General features: G+C 47.0%; 1 protein-coding gene across 4 annotated transcripts in view; it reads right to left on the reverse strand.

Annotated features, from left to right (window-relative positions):
* AMDHD2 (amidohydrolase domain containing 2) overlaps positions 1-22,978 on the reverse strand; it is a 64,117-nt gene that overhangs the window by 11,507 nt on the left and 29,632 nt on the right. For all 4 annotated transcript variants that reach the window (XM_030211726.1, XM_030211727.1, XM_030211725.1 and 1 more), the window contains exons 4-9: positions 10,705-10,844; positions 9,304-9,358; positions 8,133-8,345; positions 6,092-6,180; positions 5,361-5,505; positions 2,264-2,371 (exon numbers count right to left, since the gene is read on the reverse strand). In XM_030211726.1, the coding sequence (XP_030067586.1) occupies positions 2,264-2,371; positions 5,361-5,505; positions 6,092-6,180; positions 8,133-8,345; positions 9,304-9,358; positions 10,705-10,844 (750 nt within the window). The remainder of the gene's footprint in view (positions 1-2,263; positions 2,372-5,360; positions 5,506-6,091; positions 6,181-8,132; positions 8,346-9,303; positions 9,359-10,704; positions 10,845-22,978) is intronic.

Genomic DNA, 22,978 nt, shown 5'->3' on the forward strand with positions numbered 1-22,978 from the left:
TGTTGCTCTGGGTTATCTAGTGTTTGCTTTCTATTTCCCCAATTGACGCTTCATCTTGTAAACCAAAGGCTGAGAACTACTGACCCAGAAGAAGGTGAGAAACCTTAAGAAGCTTCTAGTCAATTATGTTCCTTCAGAAAAAGGAATTTTTCTGACCTCCTCCTCCCCCTCCCTCTCAACAAAAAGGTATCAGAGCAAATGCCTAGACCAGCATCTGTTGCCAGCACTAGGCCAGAAGGAAGAACAGTTACTCACACAAAAAATGGTTTTCAGGGACGGCTTGTCCCATATTCAGTTTATGAAATCATTCCAAATCAGATGCTGGAATTTGGGCCAATTCTGATTTTTCAAATCCTACCACATTTCTTATTATTGATTTGTTTTCTGTTCTTCCTTGATGTGCGCTACACTGTGAAATTATGTATTATTATTTTGAATTGCTTTTTTATTTTTAAATTATGCTTCCAGTAGTATATACAATTGTTTGCCTTTAATATTTCTTTGAATACATGTTATAAAATAAAAAAGAAGGCAATTTTATAACAAAGTGCTTAGGTTAATTGGCTAAAAATAAGTGCCTGTGTGTCTTTATAAAATACTAGCACAAATTTCACAGACATAGCGCCTAGATCAGGGGTGTCAAACTGCAATCCTGGAGGGCTACAAACCAGTCTGGTTTTTCGAATATCCCTAATGAATATGCATGAAAGAGATTTGAATGTACTGCTTCTATCATAAATAAGTATCTCTAATGAATGTTCATTAAGGATACCCTGAAAACCTGTTTGGTTTTCAGCCCTCCAAGTTTGCACCGCACATACTTTTGTGACAATTTTATAAGAGGCGTTTTACGCTGAACAGGTTTTATAAAATTACCCTCTCAAATGCGGATTTCTCAGCCTCAGTTCAACCGTTCTGCATAAATGGGTTATCCCTTCCTACCAGCAGGTGGAGGTAGAGAAAAGACTGAGGGGCTGATGTTGAAAGCAAATCAGGCTTGCAGTGTTTCATTTACATTGGTTTTAGCCAGTCTAAACGAAACATTAAATTGTGTGGCCAATGCAGAGAGGCTTTCGGTCACTGCTTTACTGTACACAGAAGCAGTGTCTGAAGGTCCTATGCTAATGAGCTGATTAGCGATTCCCTCCAATGCCAATGAGCTCAGTAACAATTCTTTACAAAACACAGAAAACTGTTGCAAGGAAAACCCCTGCTCTAGTGGCTAAACACGATTGACAGCTTTGGAGCTGTTATCGGGGTCCCTTGCTAACTTTCCTGTCAGTGCTTGAGCACCGATTGGCTCAGGAACTGACAGGAAAGTTGGCAGCACACCAGTGTTCTGTCCGAGCCTCCCTGGTGGTCCACTGGACCCCCTCCAGACCCCCTCCCCCACCTCCCTAAGAACACTGTACCCAACCTGGTGGGCCCCCAGCTGGGCCAGACCCCCAAGTTGCCACTAAAAACCCTGGTGATCTAGCAGGATTCTCCTCCACCTACTTCAGACCCCCTACAATACCTTTGACATTGGAGGCAGGAGGACTGCCTCCTCCCTCCGGGCTTGCTGCTTCAAAATGGTGATGCCCAGCCCATGTCCGGTGCATCCTGAAATGCACTGGGAGGGGCTTGGCACCACCATTTTGAAGCGGGCGGGCCCAGAGGCAGGAGGTGATCCTCCCCAACATCAAAGGTATTGTAGGGGTCTGGGAGAGGGGGAGGGGAATCCTGCTAGACCACCAGGATTTTTAGTGGCCACTAACAGGTCTGGTCCAGCCCAGTCAGAGGTCTGCCAGGTTGGGGGGGGGGGGGGGGGTGAGGGATCAGGGGTCTCCACTGGACCACCAATAATGTTCTTAGGGAGGTCAGAAGGGGGGCCCACTGGACTGCCAGGGATTATTTTTATATGGGGGAGGGACAGCTCTGCTGGACAACCAGGTTTTATTTTTTTAGGTGTCAGAAGGGATCGTTTTTAGGAGCTCATGTAACTTCATTTTAACAGTGGCTCCTGAAGGAGTTAGAGCTGTCTCACTGGACCACATGAAACATCTTGTCCTCTGAATAAAATTAAAACTTCTTCCTCCTACTCTTAATGGCTGACCTTTGAGCCTTTTAAACTCTTGGAAATCAGCACTCTTATAATTATTAACAAGGAACATGACTTCTACAAAAGATAAAGAAACACAAAGTCCCTTCTGCTTCATTTGTTTTGACAGGGTCTCCACCTGTGTGTCACAATATCTAAACAATAAAACAGCTTCCCACTTACCGGCAACGTAAGCATTCAGTCCCTCAATCTCAATCACCTGCTGCCCCAAGGGGTGCCGTCCGGGTCCAAGTCCCATGGCTGTGATAGCATCTGTTACCAGCACTAAGCCTATGAGAAAAAGTATCAGTCACTTGCACACAAAATGGCTCTTCCTCAGTACAGATCTGTCACTCAGTAGTTCCTGTCTTTTCAGAGGTGGCTTGCCCTTGATAAGCTGGAGAAACGACCCCAAATCAAATTCTAGAATTTGGGCCAATCCTGATTTTTCAATTCCCATTTCAGTTTGTACAAAAATAGAAGAACACTGCAAATAGCAAATGTGGGAGCAATTTTCATTAGTCTAGCTTGTGGTAAGATACGTGGGTATTTTGTACTAGAGTAAATTGTAGCGAATGTTTAAAATAAGCATTCCCTTTCAAAATCTGCACCCATTTGAGAGGGTACATAAGTACCCACATATTTTGCTCCTGTTTTATCTGTGGGTGGGAAGGGAAGAGTGGGAGTGGATAGTTCTGGAAACTGTCTTCTGTATGTTTCTGGGAGTGAAGGCATGTTTGAGTTTTGTCAGGGCAAAAATGACCCGAGGAAAAGGTGGCAAGACTCAGAAGAACCAAAGAGTATGTAATGGGAATTTCCAGAGAGACTCGGAAAAACAAGAGCATATGTGAACATTGTATAATGCCTGGTGTCCCTCTTTAGTACATAAGTCTGTATGGGGCTTAAGACAATATTCAATTATGTGAACTTTCAACATTACAGCTGTCTTTTTCCTACAGGAAACTCATCAAGACGTGGAGTCAACTGTATGCAAAAGCACTATGCAATGGCAAAGCAGCTCTCAAAATGCTCAATCAACAGGGATACATGGACATGGACATGTGTTGCAGGTGCTAATGCTGAATTGGTTTCCCTGCGTCTGCTGCCAATAAGACTTCCTTATCCTTTACCCCCACAAAGTACGCAGGCAAAACTATACCTATATAGGGGTAGCATTAAAAATGCTCAGTAATATCGCAATATGTGCTTCAACTGAAAAAAAAAAATAGAAAAAGGATTTGAACTGCAGAAGACGAAGGAGACACATGAAGGGATGAGCTGGATGTCATTAGGGGCACTACTACCTGAGGCACACATTTGAATTAAATTGGATGACAGCTCAACATTTTTCCAGGAAACAAGCAGACATAAAAAAATACAATGATCTTGTAAAACCAATTTCACTATGAGCAATAAAGCTAACAAACAAAAACCCCACCTCCCACGAAGATTTGGAAGAGTTTTCCCAGATGTTGCTGTCCAGGCAGAGTCAAGTGCTGTGATTCTAGCTTCTGCCAACAAAGGTACAGCTATGATAAAAGAATTAAGGGCTACATTACCTGATCAGACAGTGCAATGACAGAATGTTTTATGTGGGAATTTAAGAAAAATCTGACTTGGGTCTTCACAAGCTGTTAGGTTAGGAGATGCCTTCATTATATCATCCAGTCTTGTTCTATATCTAAATCTGATGAGGTTTTAGATTCTAGAAACTGGTTTGGAAACCATAATGAACATTCCTATCCTTTCTGAAAATGCCACATAGAACTGTCCTAATGCTTGATATGTTATACCAAAATCCTAACAATGGACCTTTAGCATCACAGGAACCTGTAGTACAATGCTATTACTATGGCATTGCTTAAGTACTAAACTCAGAAAGAAGAGCCGCCCCTAACCTGGATTGCCAACTGTCAACAAATTTGCTAACATTAAATAAAGAAAAAAAGGTGGCATGCCTATAAAATAATTTCAGATCACTAAAACTTTCAGGAGTGCTTGGGCCTGTGTCTTCAGTGCCATGAACTCAAGCTTTATGAGGCCGCAGTATAAAGGGGTGAATTTGAGCATAGTAAGTCAAGCTGTACACAGAATGATAATGGTAAAACATGTGCCTAAAAAATGTTAGCTTGTCTGTAAACACCTGGTAGAGGGGAAGCCTGCTGGCTCAGTGATAGTAATGCATCTGCCATACAGACAGACCTATGTTTGATTCCTGTTTCATGTCTTCCTGGGTTGGCCAAAAGGTTGGGGATGCAACAGAGCCTCCCGGGGAAGGTGACAGTCATCATGCAATAGTGACACCTAGTGGCTAGACTCACAGCCCATGATGTCATAGTTATGGCAGGAGCCCCTCATACATGGCCCTTGGCCAGGGGCCACCAATGCAGCGGCTGGACTAAGCAAGTAGGGATGGGATATAAAATAAGGGGAAACTCTCTAGGTAGTGGGAATGAAAGCTTGTGGTGCCTGATCTCAGCCCTGCTTCTAATAGGGCTGGAAGCCCAAAGAAGCAAGAGAAAATTCCTGGGTCAAAGAGAAAAAAAAAAGGTCTCACATACTGTCAGTAAAAGAACATGAATTGGCAGCCCTGTCCTTAACTCTATGCAAGTGCACTGATTCAGTACTGGCTCACCACGTGTGCCCCCTATTGGGCTACTATTAGCACTTTTTGCATTACATCAGCACTAGTTAACCTAGCAGCAGAGGCTCCTACCCAGTTAGCTAGCATTAACTCAGCCATACTCAAATATTCTGCGCCACATACCTGGATAGTGCCCTTGAAAATTCAGGCAGACTGCCACAGCGGAGTCAGGAGTTTCCTGGGCACTTTCCATATTCAGCGCAGGAACTCAAATTACTGTCTAGTTAATTTAGGATAGGAAAACAGCTTTCCTAAGGTATCTGGGTAGGTATCCAGGTATCTTCTCTGAACAACACCAAGTACATGGATATTCAGGGCCAGTACCCGGTTAAGAGCTGGCAATGAATATTCAGCCACAATTCAGCCTGCGTTTAATAAAACACTGGCTACTCTTGGCTGAATATAGACCAGAATGTTCTTTCATTTTTCATTCAAATAATCAGCTCAATGTTTCCTGCAGCCCATCACCATTTCAGTGAAAACACTGCCTTAGAATGGAAGGTCCATTTTCACACAGTCTGTTGTGCTAGGTTGATAAGAGGGCTTGGGCTGGCTAAGAACAGAATGTTCCAGTTAGCTGACAGAAAGTTCACGATGTGGACCTGTGATATAAACAGGACTGATTAATGCACACACCTTTGGGATGTGCCAGGTGCGCTAATCTCAAGGCAGCAGGGTTCGTGTGGATTCCATCCGCTATCATACCATAAAACACTGTCTGTCCCTTGGGAATCTGATCACTTGTCAGTAAGCCCACAATTCCAGGGTCTCGATGATGAAACTATAAAATGAAAGAGAAAGAGGGCCCAACCATGAAGAAATTACTGGTCCTGGATACCTGAGCAGACTCTGCTGTGAAGCTCAAATGCTTAGAAATGCAAGAAGTCATTCTGTAAAGATTGGCAAACGTTTGGTGGCTAAATATTATGTGGGTAATTGCCGTTATAGAATACTAGTGTCAGTCTGCATTTACGTGCGTAATTTTAGTTACGTGCCTAACTAACTTATCAAATTGTGTGTGTGTGTGTGGGGAGATAGTGGACAATGACAGGGAAAAGATGTTCCATCTCACATGTAAATGAAAGCAAAAAAAACCCAAAACAAACAAACAAAACAAAAAATCCTGAAAATGCATTTTCAAAGAATTGGCTTTTTGATAGGGTGTGACACCATGAACTTTTATAAGACCACAAAGGTTCCTTCTTCACGTGGTGTCATCGTTGGATAACTCTTCAATAAAAGCCATTAAAACCTACAAAGAATCCATTTAGCACCTTCACCCACAGGCTAATACATTCTAGAGAAATAATGATTACACAGTAAAGTGTGATGAGGGATCGGGTATAGGGGGCACCACCTTTACTCACAGGTAACATTGCATTAAATAGGTGTGTGATGTAGGTAGCTCCATGCTTGACGGCTTCCTCTGCCTGAGAGAGATTAGCCACAGAGTGACCTGAGAAAAAACAAAGACTAATGATGAGGGAAAAATGACTAACTCCTAGTTATTACTGCAAGTAATAGAAATCGTGTATACCTAACATCATTATATCCACTTAAAGCTATAGGTACCAATGTTTCAAAATGATTGGGGGTGCTAAACAGTACAAATTACCCTTCTCTGAGCACAATGAAGGCGCGTCCACCACAGAGCTGGCTCCTATGACTTACACCAACAACTGCACATATATACACTGAATGTATAACCAAACACCACATAAATACAACCCCTAAGAGACACATACACAGAATCAAACACAGCAAACAAATACACATCCATCACAGTGTGCAGAAAACCGCACAGATGTGTATCGAGAGAAAGAAAAGCCTGATCCCGTCTTAGGACAGGCTGGAACCCAACAGTGAACTAATGTTTGAAACACTGAATGTGACAGTAGATACACACTTTACAACCTATCTAGTCTGTCCGTCCTCACTTCTGTCTGTAACTGCTACCCCTTCCCTTCCCTCCCCTCAGCCATTCTCTGTGCTTGTCCTAGGTTTTCTTAAATTTTGATACTGTTTCTGTCTCCACCATCGCCCCTGGGATCCGTTCCTCGCATCCACCACCCTCTCTGTGAAGGGTTATTTCTTTATATTACTCTTAAGTCTACCCCCTTCCACCCTCATCCAGAGCTTCCTTTCCATTGCAAGATGCTTGCTTCCTGCATGTCACTGCCTGGAGACATCTAAACATCTCTATCATATCTTGCCTCGGTGGTTTCTTACATAGGAAGGTGTTCATTCAGAGTGGAACTACTGGACCTCTCAGATCTGAACTTCTAAAAAAAAGTGTTCTTCCACAATAAATAAGTAACACAATAAAGTTTGTTATTGACTTTTAAAATTCCTCACTTACACTTAGTAATCATACATGTAAAAAAAATCTAAATACAAGTAATTTACTGAGCTCTTAAATCCACGTTAATTACACTAATGAGGGAGAAGTTTTCAAAGTGGGCTACTGTTGTGATGCTATTTTATAGTTAAGCCCGGTTATTATTAACTAGGTCTCATTGCATATAATGGGACCTGTGCTAAAATTGCATGAGTTAGTGGTAAAATAACACAGCTTGATAACTAGGCTCCTGAATATAATATGCAGCTACTTAACATATTTTTAATGTATAGTAAAGTTAACAAATTACTGTTCAGATCAAATGAAGTACATTTATTTTTATTAGGATCTTGATATATTACCTTTCAGGAAAACAAGCAAAGTTGTTAATAAAAGAACAAATGGCCAAGAATTTGTCACTTGCAATTCTCTATTTAAAATCTGCTTTTTCAGCTGGATTTCCAAGATAACACAATCCTACAGAAGGATTTCTTTACAAGCATCGAAAATGGATAGCAGTTAACATCAGAAAACACAGCTAACACAAGGCAGATATGACCTGTTATAAATAGTCTGCATTACCTCTACCCAGTTACACTGCAAGAGCCAAAAATAAAATGCGTGCAAATAATAAACACAAACAGAGATGGCACTGTTTTTCTGCCATTTTGAAAGCCCTCAGCCATAGGCAACCCAATGAGATGGAGCTCAGGTGAATGCGTGGCAGTGGGCCTCTGGCTCTGGAGAAGTGGTCATCAGGGTCAACAGGTCAGCTTGCAGGGCATCTAGAAGTATGCTCTTGAATCAGGCAGCAAGAACATTCATGCCAGCTTTTATTCTTTCTGCTGGTATATACTGGAAAACTTTAGTGCTACACACTCTCATGGAACATTTTAACTTAATCGACCTCATGAGACAACTTACTTGAAGTGTTCCTTTATTTAAGTAATTCTGCATACAGTTATTTTGCTGTGTTAACTCGTGAACATTCAGAAAGACCCGGCACCCTATTTCTACTCCTTTACTGGCCACACAAGCTCTTCCTTCACAAGGATGAGAGTGGTACTCACCTAGGGAGACACAGATCCTTCGTTTAACGAGTTCTGTGATCACCTCGCTGCTCCGCTTTATCTCAGGAGCCAGTGTTATGATGGTGACTTTGTCTAAAGAGCCATAGGTTTCAAGCAGGTCCTGGAAGCCCCCCTCCTCATAGCTGCACAGGAAGCGCTCAGGGTGTGCCCCTCTCTTCTCACTGCTTATGAAAGGTCCCTCCAAGTGCACACCTTTCCCATGAAGAAAAGAGAAAAATAACATAAAATACAAGAAAAAGCTTATATAAAGAACAAAGTGGTTTGGTGTAAAACAATTTCTGGTAAAATAGAAGAAAAGCTTATACAAAGAATAAAATGGTTTGGTGTATAACAGTTTCTGGTAAAAATTATAGTGAGACCTTTGCATCACTGGTTTGTGGATGCTCAAACAGATTCTGTCTCATTAAAATCACTTGCACGCTACCAGCCTCTGCTTAACTGAAAATAATTTTGGAAGCTCCAAGCTGTGTTCACACAACATTGTCAAAATGATTGTTCACTGTAGAATGAAGAATGGCAGTAAAGTGTGACCTAGCTGAACTATTGCCACTGTGTAGTGATAAAACCAGCGGTGGTCCTCGTTCATGGAAAGGAATGGACGGACATGTGGGGTGGGGGATTTGTTTCTGTATTCACCCACGTCTTGAGCTTGCTCTAGATACCTGGTTTCCAAAGTTTAGGATACTACACCCAAGTCCCCACCCTGCAACGGCCATAGGGGCCTATTTACTAACCCCTGATAAGGATTTGCTATTAACACATGTTAAAGGCAAAACATCCATAGTAATGCTTTTAGGTAAAAATGGGACGTGCACAGCTGGAATGTTAACATGCACTACCATGAGTTGACAGTGTAGCTATTTCTGCAAAAGCAGTTAACCATATCTCTAGAGATGTAGTTAAGATTTCTGTGGTAATGACCTGCCTTAAAATTAAATTCTGCACTTGGTGTTTAACGTGGGATTTAAATACATGATGACAATTTTTACTGTGCATTAAGTTGTTTTTTTTAACACACGCTAAATACCCAGTGCAGTTTCATAAATAGGCCCTACAGTCTGCATTGCTGATGGTCACCTCTTCTCTTTCCATAGATGGAAGAACCGAGTTGTAATGGAGGCACTGATCAAGGAGAATTGATGCCACTTACCTAGGACACCTGCACCGTGGAGACCTCCATCTGCCATATGGATCTGAGGAAGAATCTACCAGACAGCACAAGTCAGAAGCTTCATCCTTTCAACTTTCTACACCAGTTGTCTTCATTATTTTTTATGCTGTAGCCGCTTTGGACTCTAATGAGCTGAAAGACAGCTGCCAAATATGCGGGGCCATGACACTGCTGATTAGTGTGTGTCAATGACCTCCATTCCTACCAACCCACCTTCAAACTTCATGGGGGGGTGGGGGGGGGTATCCTCAAGGTTGTGAGCATTTCCAAATACATTCTCTTTTGTCTACTGAGAAATGCCTTGTCCTTCAAGCATGTGGCTCTTCCTCCCATCCACTTTCTTTTTGTCCTGAGCCTCGGTGAAGAGGCAGAGTACCAGAAAAAAAAAACAGAAAGACAATGGTGGCCGCCCCAAAGGTTTCAGGGGGCCGCCAGTGGCCTCCGGGCCTCGTTTTGAAGAACTCTGTACACAGAGAGGCTCACTGTGAAATAAAAAGGCATCACTCTTGTCCCCTGATATGTACTAACAGCATTGTGAACTGCTCTGACCCTTCTTTGCTCTTACAGCCCTGGATACATTCACTTACCTGTGAGCTGCTGAGCAGAATCTTCCACCTAAGTTGCCTTCACTGCATCAGAATGTTTTACAGATGTAAAACAAACTGTCCTAACTAAAACAAAGAATGGGAGCCTAGGCTGAGAATCTATACCAAACAGCAGGCTGAGTCCTGAGGGCAGTAACCTGGCTCTAGATCACAATCCCTGTTGCAAAATCACTTCACAACACCAGGATCACTTCATACAAACCTATTTATTGCATTCTGTACTGTCTATCAGCAGAACATATGGTCAGGACTGAACAACACGTCTCCATCAGAGGTTCATCAGCTACATTACCTAAATGATCAGAATTAGCCTGCTAAAGCAGCTCCTATATTGCTCCCCCATGGATAAAATGTTAACACGACAGTGCACAGGGAAAAAGAAAGCAGCATTCGTCCACACTGCCAACTATATACAAACCACCTTCCACAGCACTTTGGTATAAATGTGATAAAAATAAACACATCAGTTCAAATTCACATGAAGTGTAACAAGTATCAGAGAATAAAGGGGATAGTAATATAGTAGATAATGGCAGATAAAGACCAACATGATCCTGACTGACCCCCACCCCCCCCCCCCCACTCCCCATCTTTGAAGTGCAAAAGAGCATTTCACTGCTGTTCTAAAGCTAAAGGGCTGCTCTATGTCGGTTACCCCAATGCTTGGTCTTCAGCCTATTATATCAGTTTTTGACTAGCTGGAAGGGACGTATTTCTTTGGCTGCATTATTTTAATAAAAACTTCAATAATATCCCTGTTGCTGTGCACACAGACCTGGTGGTAGACAGATGGTGGAGATGTCACAAGCGTTGGGCAGAAAGAGGTCACTCCATGAGACAGTATCTTCTGAGCAACCAGTGAGATCCCAGATGATACATCATCTTTTGCCATAGAAAAGTCCACCCCAAAGCCTCCTGAAAAACAATTTACTTCATATAAATACATTAAGCATGTGAAACCCTATTGTACATAGAACATAGATTCCGGTGGTACTTTAGAAAAGGATCTGCCAATATAGAGCTTTTTTCTAGAATACCTGTAGAAGTGCTCAGCTATTTCCTGGCATGCGAAGCAAGGCTGAGGAGTCGGTACACCAAACCTTCGACTCCGACACCTCTAATTTTCTATTGTCTGACTCCGACTCCAACTCCCACTGATATTAGGCTTTAAGGGGCCCTTTTACAAAGGCACGGTAGGCTCTACGCACATGCAGTGGGCTCCAAAATGAGAATACTGCCAGGCTAGCGCACACCCTGGCAGAAATTTTGGATTTGATGTATGCCAATATCACTGGGACAAATTAATTTTTAAAAATAATTTCCTACTAAGTCCGGTGTTAATCAGCAGTTGGCGTGAGCCCTTACCACTAGATCAATGAGTGGCATTAAGAGCTCAGACCGTAAATAGGTGCACACTAGTTTCAATTTTACCACAGGCCCTTTTCCCGGCTCATTGAAAAAAAGTCCTTTTTCCCCAGACGAGGGTAAAAAAAACTGGCCTGGAATGTGCCAAAAACACGCACCCACACTACCACAGGCTTCCTTTTGCCATGGCTTAATAAAAGGACCCCTAGACTTTTTGTTCTGATCTACCATATAATTTTTTTAAATTTTGAAGCTGGAGTCTGCGTCAGTACATTTTTATCGACTGACTCCTACCAAAATTGCTTTTGATTCCAACTCCACAGCGCTGATGTGAAGTGGGAGCAGCCATTTTTCAAAGAAAAATGAACAGCACGAACCTGGCAGTTTCCATACGGAGGCATCAGTACTTACACTTGGAAATGGGAATTTTGCAAATTCCACATGTAGTTGCCCTATTCTATAAATGTACATGTGTAAGTGCTAAAATTTAACTTTTGAAGCTGCAATTTAACTGCCGATAGGATATTAGTTTGGATACAAACGAATAGCTTAAAGCTAAATTGGAATAAAACCAAATTATTACAGATTGGAAGTGATAAAGTAAAATGCCCATTAACTAATCCTACTGTGGAAGGAGTAACAATTACTTTTGCACATGACCTCAAGATACTAGATGTGAGTTTTGACTTTAGGCTAACTATGGAGACTCATGTGTAGTTAAGATCTTTTGGACTTTAAGTTTTATTCATTAAGTAAAGCAGGTTCTGAAAACTGAACATCAGAGACAGGTGGTTCAGGCCACAATATATTTTGACCACTGCAACACTGTGTTCCTAGGCTTATTAATTAAGCAAACTGACAGATGGCAAGTTTTGCAGCGGCTAAATTGATTTATGAGGGAAAGACGACGGAGAGGACTAGCCCATTTTTGGGCAGGTTCCACTGGCTCCCAGTTCGGAACCAATTCTTTTTAAATTGGCGAAGGTAAAATTATGTATCATACCTGATAATTTTCGTTCCCTTAATCATAGCCGATCAATCCATAGACTGGTGGGTTGTGTCCATCTACCAGCAGGTGGAGATAGAGAGCAATCTTTTGCCTCCCTATATGTGGTCATGTGCTGCCGGAAATTCCCCAGTATATCGGTATCAAAGCTCCATCCGCAGGACTCAGCACTTAGAGAATTACACCCACAAAGGGACACTCTGCCCAGCTCACCACCGCCGAAGCGGGGGAGGGGAAATATTCCAGCGCACCACCGCCGGGGCGGTGGGCGGGAAACCACACCCGCCGAGGGGGGGGGGGGGGGAACTGGCTTATCCTGCTACCGCAACCGCGGGAGGAGCTGGCTTACCCTAACACCGCCGCAGCGGGAGGGATACAAAGCTACCCTACAGCCGCCCGAAGTGGGAGGGAGCGCCGGCATAATTTAGTTATCAATCCAGCCACCGCCGAAACGGGGGGAGAGGAAGCAGCAGCTCACTGTAACACAAAATCGTCTCAACTCGAAGAGACTTCAATTGGAAGAAATTGAACACGAAGTCCTCGTGAACAGGAAATGAAGACTGAACTTGAACCTGAAATATAACCAAAACACAAACAATACAGATATCTGGGAGGGGCTATGGATTGATCGGCTATGATTAAGGGAAAGAAAATTATCAGGTATGACACATAATTTTACCTTCCCTATCATCAAGCCGATCAATCCATAGACTGGTGGGATGTACCGAAGCAGTACTCACCCAGGGCGGGACATGGAAATCCCTGAATGCAACACTGAAGCCCCAAACTGGGCCTCGGCCCAAGCAGCCACATCCAAGCAGTAATGTCGTGAGAAGGTATGAGCCGACGACCAAGTAGCCGCTCTGCAAATCTCTTCCAAGGAGACAGATCTGGACTCCGCCATCGAGGCCGCTTGTGCTCTAGTCGAGTGTGCCTTCAGCTGAATAGGCGGAATCTTCCCCGCCGCCACATAAGCTGACGCGATCGTCTCCTTGACCCAACGTGCCACTATAGACTTAGATGCCTGCAGACCCTTACGAGGGCCTGCGAACAGCACGGACAGATGATCCGACTTCCGGAAATCATTGGTCACTTCCAAGTATCCGATGATGACCCGTCTAACATCCAGGTATTTGAGCGCAGGGTACTCCTCTGGGTAATCCTCCCTACGAAAGGAGGGTAGGTAAAGCTGCTGATTCACATGGAATCGAGAAACAATCTTGGGCAGGAAGGAAGGCACTGGGCGAATCGATACTCCTGCCTCAGTGAATCGCAGGAACGGTTCTCTACACGAGAGCGCCTGTAGCTCGGAAACTCTTCTGGCTGATGTGATAGCCACCAGGAAGACTGCTTTCAACATCAGGTCCTTCAGCGATGCCCTTGGCAAGGGCTCGAAGGGCTACTTCTGCAAGGTCCGTAGTACCAGATTGAGATCCCACGTAGGCACTATCGAGTGCAGAGGGGGGCGCAGGTGATTAACTCCTTTGAGAAAGCATACCACATCCGGCTGTGAAGCCAGGGAAGCCCCCTTCAGACGACCCCTGAAGCAAGCTAGAGCCGCCACCTGGACTTTCAGCGAACTGAGCGACAGGCCTTTCTCCAGCCCCTCTTGCAGGAACGCCAACACTGAAAATATTGGAGCAGTGAAGGGCGATATAGAGCCTGCCTTGCACCACGACGCAAAGGTACGCCAAACCCTGGCGTAAGTGGTGGAAGTAGAGCGCTTCCTCGCTCTCAGCATAGTGGCGATGACGTTGTCTGAGAAGCCCTTCTTCCTCAGCCGCTTCCGCTCAATAGCCAGGCCGTAAGACCAAAGGGGGAGGGATCCTCCATCACCACGGGACCCTGATGTAAGAGGCTCCGCTCCGCTGGCAGCCGCAGAGGGCCGTCCACCGAGAGTCTGACCAAGTCCGCATACCAGGGACGTCTGGGCCAATCCGGACCCACCAGGATCACCCGGCCCAGATGCTTTGCCACCCGGCCTAGCACCCTGCCCATCATGGGCCAGGGCGGGAACACGTAGAGAAGCTCCTGTGCCGGCCAATGCTGGAGAAGAGCATCGACTCCCAGAGATCGAGGGTCCCGTCCTCTGCTGAAAAAATGCGGCACTTGGCAATTGGCCGAAGGCTCGGCCGGCCCCAGCGTTTCGTGATGTCCAAGAACGCCCGAGCAGACAGTTGCCACTCTCCAGGATCCAAGGTATGGCGACTGAGAAAGTCCGCCTTGACATTCATGACTCCCGCAATGTGGACCGCCGACAGCTGTTCCAGATTCGCTTCCGCCCACAGGCATAGCTTCATGGCCTCCTTGGCTAGCGGGGCACTCCTGGTACCTCCCTGGCGATTGACATAGGCCACAGCCGTGGCATTGTCCGACAGGACCTGTACAGGCCTCAGCACCAGTACTGGGAGAAACTCTAGAAGCGCCACCGAATGGCTCGGAGCTCCAGGAGGTTGATGGACCATTTCGTCTCTGCAGGAGACCAGAGCCCCTGCGCTGTCCGTCCCAGGCAGTGGGCTCCCCAGCCCGTCAAGCAGGCGTCCGTCGTGACGACAACCCACTCTGGGGTCATAAGAGGCATTCCTGCGGACAGGTTGCCTGGCCTCAGCCACCAGCTCAGCGCCTTTCGCACCGCTGGATCCTGTATATACAGTGGGGGAAATAAGTATTTGATCCCTTGCTGATTTTGTAAGTTTGCCCACTGACAAAGACATGAGCAGCCCATAATTGAAGGGTAGGTTATTGGTAACAGTGAGAGATAGCACATCACAAATTAAATCCGGAAAATCACATTGTGGAAAGTATATGAATTTATTTGCATTCTGCAGAGGGAAATAAGTATTTAATCCCTCTGGCAAACAAGACCTAATACTTGGTGGCAAAACCCTTGTTGGCAAGCACAGCGGTCAGACGTCTTCTGTAGTTGATGATGAGGTTTGCACACATGTCAGGAGGAATTTTGGTCCACTCCTCTTTGCAGATCATCTCTAAATCATTAAGAGTTCTGGGCTGTCGCTTGGCAACTCGCAGCTTCAGCTCCCTCCATAAGTTTTCAATGGGATTAAGGTCTGGTGACTGGCTAGGCCACTCCATGACCCTAATGTGCTTCTTCCTGAGCCACTCCTTTGTTGCCTTGGCTGTATGTTTTGGGTCATTGTCGTGCTGGAAGACCCAGCCACGACCCATTTTTAAGGCCCTGGCGGAGGGAAGGAGGTTGTCACTCAGAATTGTACGGTACATGGCCCCATCCATTCTCCCATTGATGCGGTGAAGTAGTCCTGTGCCCTTAGCAGAGAAACACCCCCAAAACATAACATTTCCACCTCCATGCTTGACAGTGGGGACGGTGTTCTTTGGGTCATAGGCAGCATTTCTCTTCCTCCAAACACGGCGAGTTGAATTCATGCCAAAGAGCTCAATTTTTGTCTCATCTGACCACAGCACCTTCTCCCAATCACTCTCGGCATCATCCAGGTGTTCACTGGCAAACTTCAGACGGGCCGTCACATGTGCCTTCCGGAGCAGGGGGACCTTGCGGGCACTGCAGGATTGCAATCCGTTATGTCGTAATGTGTTACCAATGGTTTTCGTGGTGACAGTGGTCCCAGCTGCCTTGAGATCATTGACAAGTTCCCCCCTTGTAGTTGTAGGCTGATTTCTAACCTTCCTCATGATCAAGGATACCCCACGAGGTGAGATTTTGCGTGGAGCCCCAGATCTTTGTCGATTGACAGTCATTTTGTACTTCTTCCATTTTCTTACTATGGCACCAACAGTTGTCTCCTTCTCGCCCAGCGTCTTACTGATGGTTTTGTAGCCCATTCCAGCCTTGTGCAGGTGTATGATCTTGTCCCTGACATCCTTAGACAGCTCCTGCTCTTGGCCATTTTGTAGAGGTTAGAGTCTGACTGATTCACTGAGTCTGTGGACAGGTGTCTTTCATACAGGTGACCATTGCCGACAGCTGTCTGTCATGCAGGTAACGAGTTGATTTGGAGCATCTACCTGGTCTGTAGGGGCCAGATCTCTTACTGGTTGGTGGGGGATCAAATACTTATTTCCCTCTGCAGAATGCAAATAAATTCATATACTTTCCACAATGTGATTTTCCGGATTTAATTTGTGATGTGCTATCTCTCACTGTTACCAATAACCTACCCTTCAATTATGGGCTGCTCATGTCTTTGTCAGTGGGCAAACTTACAAAATCAGCAAGGGATCAAATACTTATTTCCCCCACTGTATATGGCCGCCCTTGCTCTCAGTAAAATACAGGTCAATGGCTCAGGCTAAAGAGCTAGTCCTCTACAAGCAAATGGCTCATAATAAGAGCTGGGCTTCTCTTAAAAATCCAAAGTCATCTCTGATACAAAATACATTTTCTGCAGCACAAGCTGAACTGAGTTCTCAGGGAGCTGGCACGGGAGGGGGTCTTTTGCTCTTATAAACATGCCTGGGACTGGCATCAGTGAAGAGTCATGAAAGATGTTTTAGGCTAATGAAAGTAGATAAGGGGGTAGATGTACGTAGTTAGAGAGTACTCAGAGGGAGGGGGAGCTGAGAATAGCTGAGAAGAGCAGAATGACCGATGAAGTCATCTCGCCACCTGTGCTTTGCACCCCTTTTGTGTATAGTTGGAACCTGGGACCTAATGAAGTCACCCTTATCGGTTCCTTATCAACTGATAAGGAATAGCAAGTTCTGCTGACAAAGCTGGATCCCAATGGAATCCATTGGGTTGAGACAGTATAAGGGAAGCACCCCGAGAAGTGTAAGACGCAGAAGGAGAGACAGAGAGAGAGAGACAGACGCAGATACAGAGGCAGATGCTGATGGAGGAGAGAGACTGAGTACCACCGAGAGCTGATGTGTCGTGTGATTCTGTTCCACTGTATGATTGACTGAATTGCTGGTATCCTCATTATTGGGTAATATATCAATGCTAATTAATACTAATAAACTATATCTCTTTAACTAATTAAAACTGGGTTCCTCTTTAATTACAGACTTAGCTACGGCTGAGCCTGTACTGAACTGCCATGAGCAGATTCAAGGTTGGGAAAGCTAGATATTTGGAGGGCATAGGTAACTTTGCTCAGAAAGATGAGACGGGCCACTGCTTCTGCTGCCTGATTAGCAAAGGCAGATTCTGAGAAAATAAACATTCCAAAGGAAGGCGTACGGCGTAATCCTCCGAGACTGGAGCCCACCGCCGCAGAAGAGAGTGCTTTAGTGGTCTCATATGGGCCCTGGCCCAGGGCACTACCTCCATCGTGGCCATCAAGGAGCCCAACAGCTGCACATAGTCCCAAGCCCGAAGAGTAGAGGAGGCTAGGAACTGGCCCACCTGGGTCTGAAGCTTGACGCTCCGGTTGTCCGGCAGGAACACTCTGCCCACTTGGGTGTCGAATCGAACTCCCAGATACTCCAGGGACTGAGTCGGGCGCAGCTGGCTTTTCTCCCAGTTGATGATCCATCCCAGGGAGCTCAGAAGAGCAATGACCCTGTCTGTAGCTCTCCCGCACTCCGCATAGGAAGGGGCTCGGATCAGCCAGTCGTCCAGATAGGGATGGACTTGCACTCCCTCCTTGCGAAGGAAGGCCACGATGACCACCATTACTTTGGAGAAGGTCCGCGGAGCAGTAGCCAACCCGAACGGGAGGGCTCTGAACTGGAAGTGTCGGCCCAGCACTGCAAAGTGCAGAAAGTGCTGATGAGGTGGCCAGATGGGAATATGTAGGTAAGCTTCCTTGATGTCCAGGGAGGCCAGGAATTCTCCCTTTTTCACCGCAGCTATTACGGAGCGGAGGGTCTCCATCCAGAAGTGCTGAACTTTCAAGGCCTGATTGATTCCTTTGAGGTCGAAAATAGGCCGAGCAGATCCTTCTTTCTTTGGCACCACAAAGTAAATGGAGTAGCGCCCCTTGCCAAGCTGATCTACTGGCACCGGGACCACCGTGCCCAGGCGGATCAGGTTGCTCAAAGTCTGCTGCATGGCAGCTGCTTTGACCTGAGACTTGCAAGGAGAGTTTACAAACCCGACTCTTAGGGGTCGGCAGAATTCTAGCTTGTAGCCGTCTCTGATGACTTCCAGAACCCAAGCGTAGCGAATGCTACACACCTATAGAGGGTATTCTCCGCGGACAGCAGGCTGATTGTTCTCACTGATGGGTGACGTCCACGGCAGCCCCCTCCAACCGGAAACTTCACTAGCAAAGGCCTTTGCTAGTCCTCGTGCGCCGATGCGCACCGCGCACGCACAGCAGTCTTCCCGCCCGAACCGGCTCGTGTTCGTCAGTCCCATATGTAGCAAGACAAAGACAAGGGAAGACACAACTCCAAAGAGGAGGCGGGCGGGTATGTGAGAACAATCAGCCTGCTGTCCTACGAGAATACCCTCTACAGGTATGTAGCATTCGCTTTCTCCGAGGACAAGCAGGCTGCTTGTTCTCACTGATGGGGTATCCCTAGCCCCCAGGCTCACTCAAAACAACAGACATGGTCAATTGGGCCTCGCAACGGCGAGGTCATAACTGAGATTGACCTAACAATTTATCCAACTAACTGAGAGTGTAGCCTGGAACAGAATAAACATGGGCCTAGGGGGGTGGAGTTGGATTCTAAACCCCGAACAGATTCTGAAGCACTGACTGCCCGAACCGACTGTCGCGTCGGGTATCCTGCTGCAGGCAGTAATGAGATGTGAATGTGTGGACAGATGACCACGTCGCAGCTTTGCAGATCTCTTCAATAGTGGCTGACTTCAAGTGGGCCACGGATGCTGCCATGGCTCTAACATTGTGAGCCGTGACATGACCCTCAAGAGCCAGCCCAGCCTGGGCATAAGTGAAGGAAATGCAATCTGCTAGCCAATTGGATATGGTGCGTTTCCCCACAGCCACTCCCCTCCTGTTGGGATCAAAAGAAACAAACATTTGGACAGACTGTCTGTTGGGCTTTGTCCGCTCCAGATAGAAGGCCAATGCTCTTTTGCAGTCCAATGTGTGCAGCTGACGTTCAGCAGGGCAGGAATGAGGACGGGGAAAGAATGTTGGCAAGACAATTGACTGGTTCAGATGGAACTCCGACACTACCTTTGGCAAGAACTTAGGGTGAGTGCGGAGGACTACTCTATTATGATGAAATTTGGTATAAGGAGCATGAGCTACTAGGGCTTGAAGCTCACTGACTCTACAAGCTGAAGTAACTGCCACCAAGAAAATGACCTTCCAGGTCAAGTACTTCAGATGGCATGAATTCAGTGGCTCAAACGGAGGTTTCATCAGCTGGGTGAGAACGACATTGAGATCCCATGACACTGTAGGAGGTTTGACGGGGGGCTTTGACAAAAGCAAACCTCTCATGAAGCGAACAACTAAAGGCTGTCCTGAGATCGGCTTACCTTCCACACGGTAATGGTATACACTGATTGCGCTAAGGTGAACCCTTACAGAGTTGGTCTTGAGACCAGACTCAGACAAGTGCAGAAGGTATTCAAGCAGGGTCTGTGTAGGACAGGAGCGAGGATCTAAGGCCTTGCTGTCACACCAGACGGCAAACCTCCTCCATAAGAAGTAACTCGTCTTAGTGGAATCTTTTCTGGAAGCAAGCAAGACGCGGGAGACACCCTCCGACAGACCCAAAGAGGCAAAGTCTACGCTCTCAACATCCAGGCCGTGAGAGCCAGAGACTGGAGGTTGGGATGCAGAAGCGCCCCTTCGTTCTGTGTGATGAGGGTCGGAAAACACTCCAATCTCCACGGTTCTTCGGAGGACAACTCCAGAAGGAGAGGGAACCAGATCTGACGCGGCCAAAAAGGAGCAATCAGGATCATGGTTCCTTGGTCTTGCTTGAGTTTCAACAAAGTCTTCCCCACCAGAGGTATGGGAGGATAAGCATACAGCAGGCCGTCCCCCCAATCCAGGAGGAAGGCATCCAATGCCAGTCTGCCGTGGCCCTGAAGTCTGGAACAGAACTGAGGGACCTTGTGGTTGGCTCGAGATGCAAAGAGATCTACAAAGGGGGTGCCCCACACCTGGAAGATCTGGCACACTACTCTGGAGTTGAGCGACCACTCGTGAGGTTGCATAATCCTGCTCAACCTGTCGGCCAGACTGTTGTTTACGCCTGCCAGAGCAACATGCCGTAACGGCGAGCCCACAGCCACATGCTGACGGCCTCCTGACACAGGGGGCGAGATCCGGTGCCCCCCTGCTTGTTGATGTAATACATAACAACCTGGTTGTCTGTCTGAATTTGGATAATTTGGTGGGACAGCCGATCTCTGAAAGCCTTCAGAGCGTTCCTGACCGCTCGTAACTCCAGGAGATTGATCTGCAGATCGCGTTCCTGGAGGGACCAGCTTCCCTGGGTGTGAAGCCCATCGACATGAGCTCCCCACCCCAGGAGAGACGCATCCGTAGTCAGCACTTTTTGTGGCTGAGGAATTTGGAAAGGGCGTCCCAGAGTCAAATTGGACCAAATCGTCCACCAATACAGGGATTTGAGAAAACTCGTGGACAGGTGGCTCACGTCTTCTAGATCCCCAGCAGCTTGAAACCACTGGAAAGCTAGGGTCCATTGAGCAGATCGCATGTGAAGCCGAGCCATGGGAGTCACATGAACTGTGGAGGCCATGTGGCCAAGCAATCTCAACATCTGCTGAGCTGTGATCTGCTGGGACGCTTGTACCCGGGAGACGAGGGACAACAGATTGTTGGCCCTTGTCTCCGGAAGATAGGCACGAGCCGTCCGAGAATCCAGCAGAGCTCCTATGAATTCGAGTCTCTGTACTGGGAGAAGATGGGACTTTGGATAATTTATCACAAACCCCAGTAGCTCCAGGAGGCAAATAGTCATCTGCATGGACTGTAGAGCTCCTGCCTCGGATGTGTTCCCCTATCGTCGAGATAGGGGAACACGTGTACTCCCAGCCTGCGAAGCGCCGCTGCTACTACAGCCAAGCACTTCATGAACACTCTGGGCGCAGAGGCGAGCCCAAAGGGTAGCACACAGTACTGGAAGTGACGTGTGCCCAGCTGAAATCGCAGATACTGTCTGTGAGCTGGCAGTATCGGGATGTGCGTGTAGGCGTCCTTCAAGTCCAGAGAGCATAGCCAATCGTTTTCCTGAATCATGGGAAGAAGGGTGCCCAGGGAAAGCTTCCTGAACTTTTCCTTGACCAGATATTTGTTCAGGGCCCTTAGGTCTAGGATGGGACGCATCCCCCCTGTTTTCTTTTCCACAAGGAAGTACCTGGAATAGAATCCCAGCCCTTCTTGCCCGGACGGCACGGGCTCGACCGCATTGGCGCTGAGAAGGGCGGAGAGTTCCTCTGCAAGTACCTGCTTGTGCTGGAAGCTGTAGGACTGAGCTCCCGGTGGGCAATTTGGAGGCTTCGAGGCCAAATCCTTGCCGGACTATTTGAAGAACCCAACGGTCGGAGGTTACAAGAGGCCACCTTTGGTGAAAAACTTTCAATCTCCCCCCGACCGGCAGATCGCCCGGCACGGACACGTTGATGTCGGCTATGCTCTGCTGGAGCCAGTCAAAAGCTCGCCCCCTGCTTTTGCTGGGGAGCCGTGGGGCCTTGCTGAGGCGCACGCTGCTGACGAGAGCGCGCGCGCTGGGGCTTAGCCTGGGCCGCAGGCTGGCGAGAGGGAGGATTGTACCTATGGTTACCAGAAGAGTAGGAAACAGCTCTCTTTCCTCCATAAAAACGTCTACCTGAGGAGGCAGAAGCTGAAGGCTGCCGGCGGGAGAATTTGTCGAAAGCGTTATCCCACTGGTGGAACTGTTCTACCACCTGTTCGACTTTTTCTCCAAAAATGTTGTCCGCTCGGCAAGGGGAGTCCGCAATCTGCTGCTGGATCCTATTCTCCAGGTCAGAGGCACGCAGCCATGAGAGTCTGCGCATCACCACACCTTGAGCAGCGGCCCTGGACGCAACATCAAAGGTATCATATACGCCTCTGGCCAGGAATTTTCTGCACGCCTTCAGCTGCCTGACCACCTCCTGAAATGGCTTGGCTTGCTCAGGAGGGAGCTTGTCCACCAAGCCCGCCAACTGCCGCACATTGTTCCGCATATGGATACTCGTGTAGAGCTGGTAGGACTGAATCTTGGCCACGAGCATAGAGGAATGATAGGCCTTCCTCCTAAAGGAGTCTAAGGTTCTAGAGTCCTTGCCCGGGGGCGCCGAAGCATGCTCTCTAGAACTCTTAGCCTTCTTTAGGGCCAGATCCACAACACCAGAGTCGTGAGGCAACTGAGTGCGCATCAGCTCTGGGTCCCCATGGATCCGATACTGGGATTCGATCTTCTTGGGAATGTGGGGATTAGTTAGTGGCTTGGTCCAGTTCGCCAGCAATGTCTTTTTTAGGACATGATGCATGGGTACTGTGGACGCTTCCTTAGGTGGAGAAGGATAGTCCAAGAGCTCAAACATTTCAGCCCTGGGCTCATCCTCCACAACCACCGGGAAGGGGATGGCCATAGACATCTCCCGGATAAAGGCCGCGAAAGACAGACTCTCGGGAGGAGAAAGCTGCCTTTCAGGGGAGGGAGTGGGATCAGAAGGAAGGCCATCAGACTCATCGTCAGAGAAATATCTGATGTCCTCCTCCTCCTCCCACGAGGCCTCACCATCGGTATCAGACACAAGTTCACGAACCTGCGT

Source organism: Microcaecilia unicolor, chromosome 8, assembly GCF_901765095.1.
Source record: "Microcaecilia unicolor chromosome 8, aMicUni1.1, whole genome shotgun sequence".
Taxonomy (NCBI): Eukaryota; Metazoa; Chordata; class Amphibia; order Gymnophiona; family Siphonopidae; genus Microcaecilia; species Microcaecilia unicolor.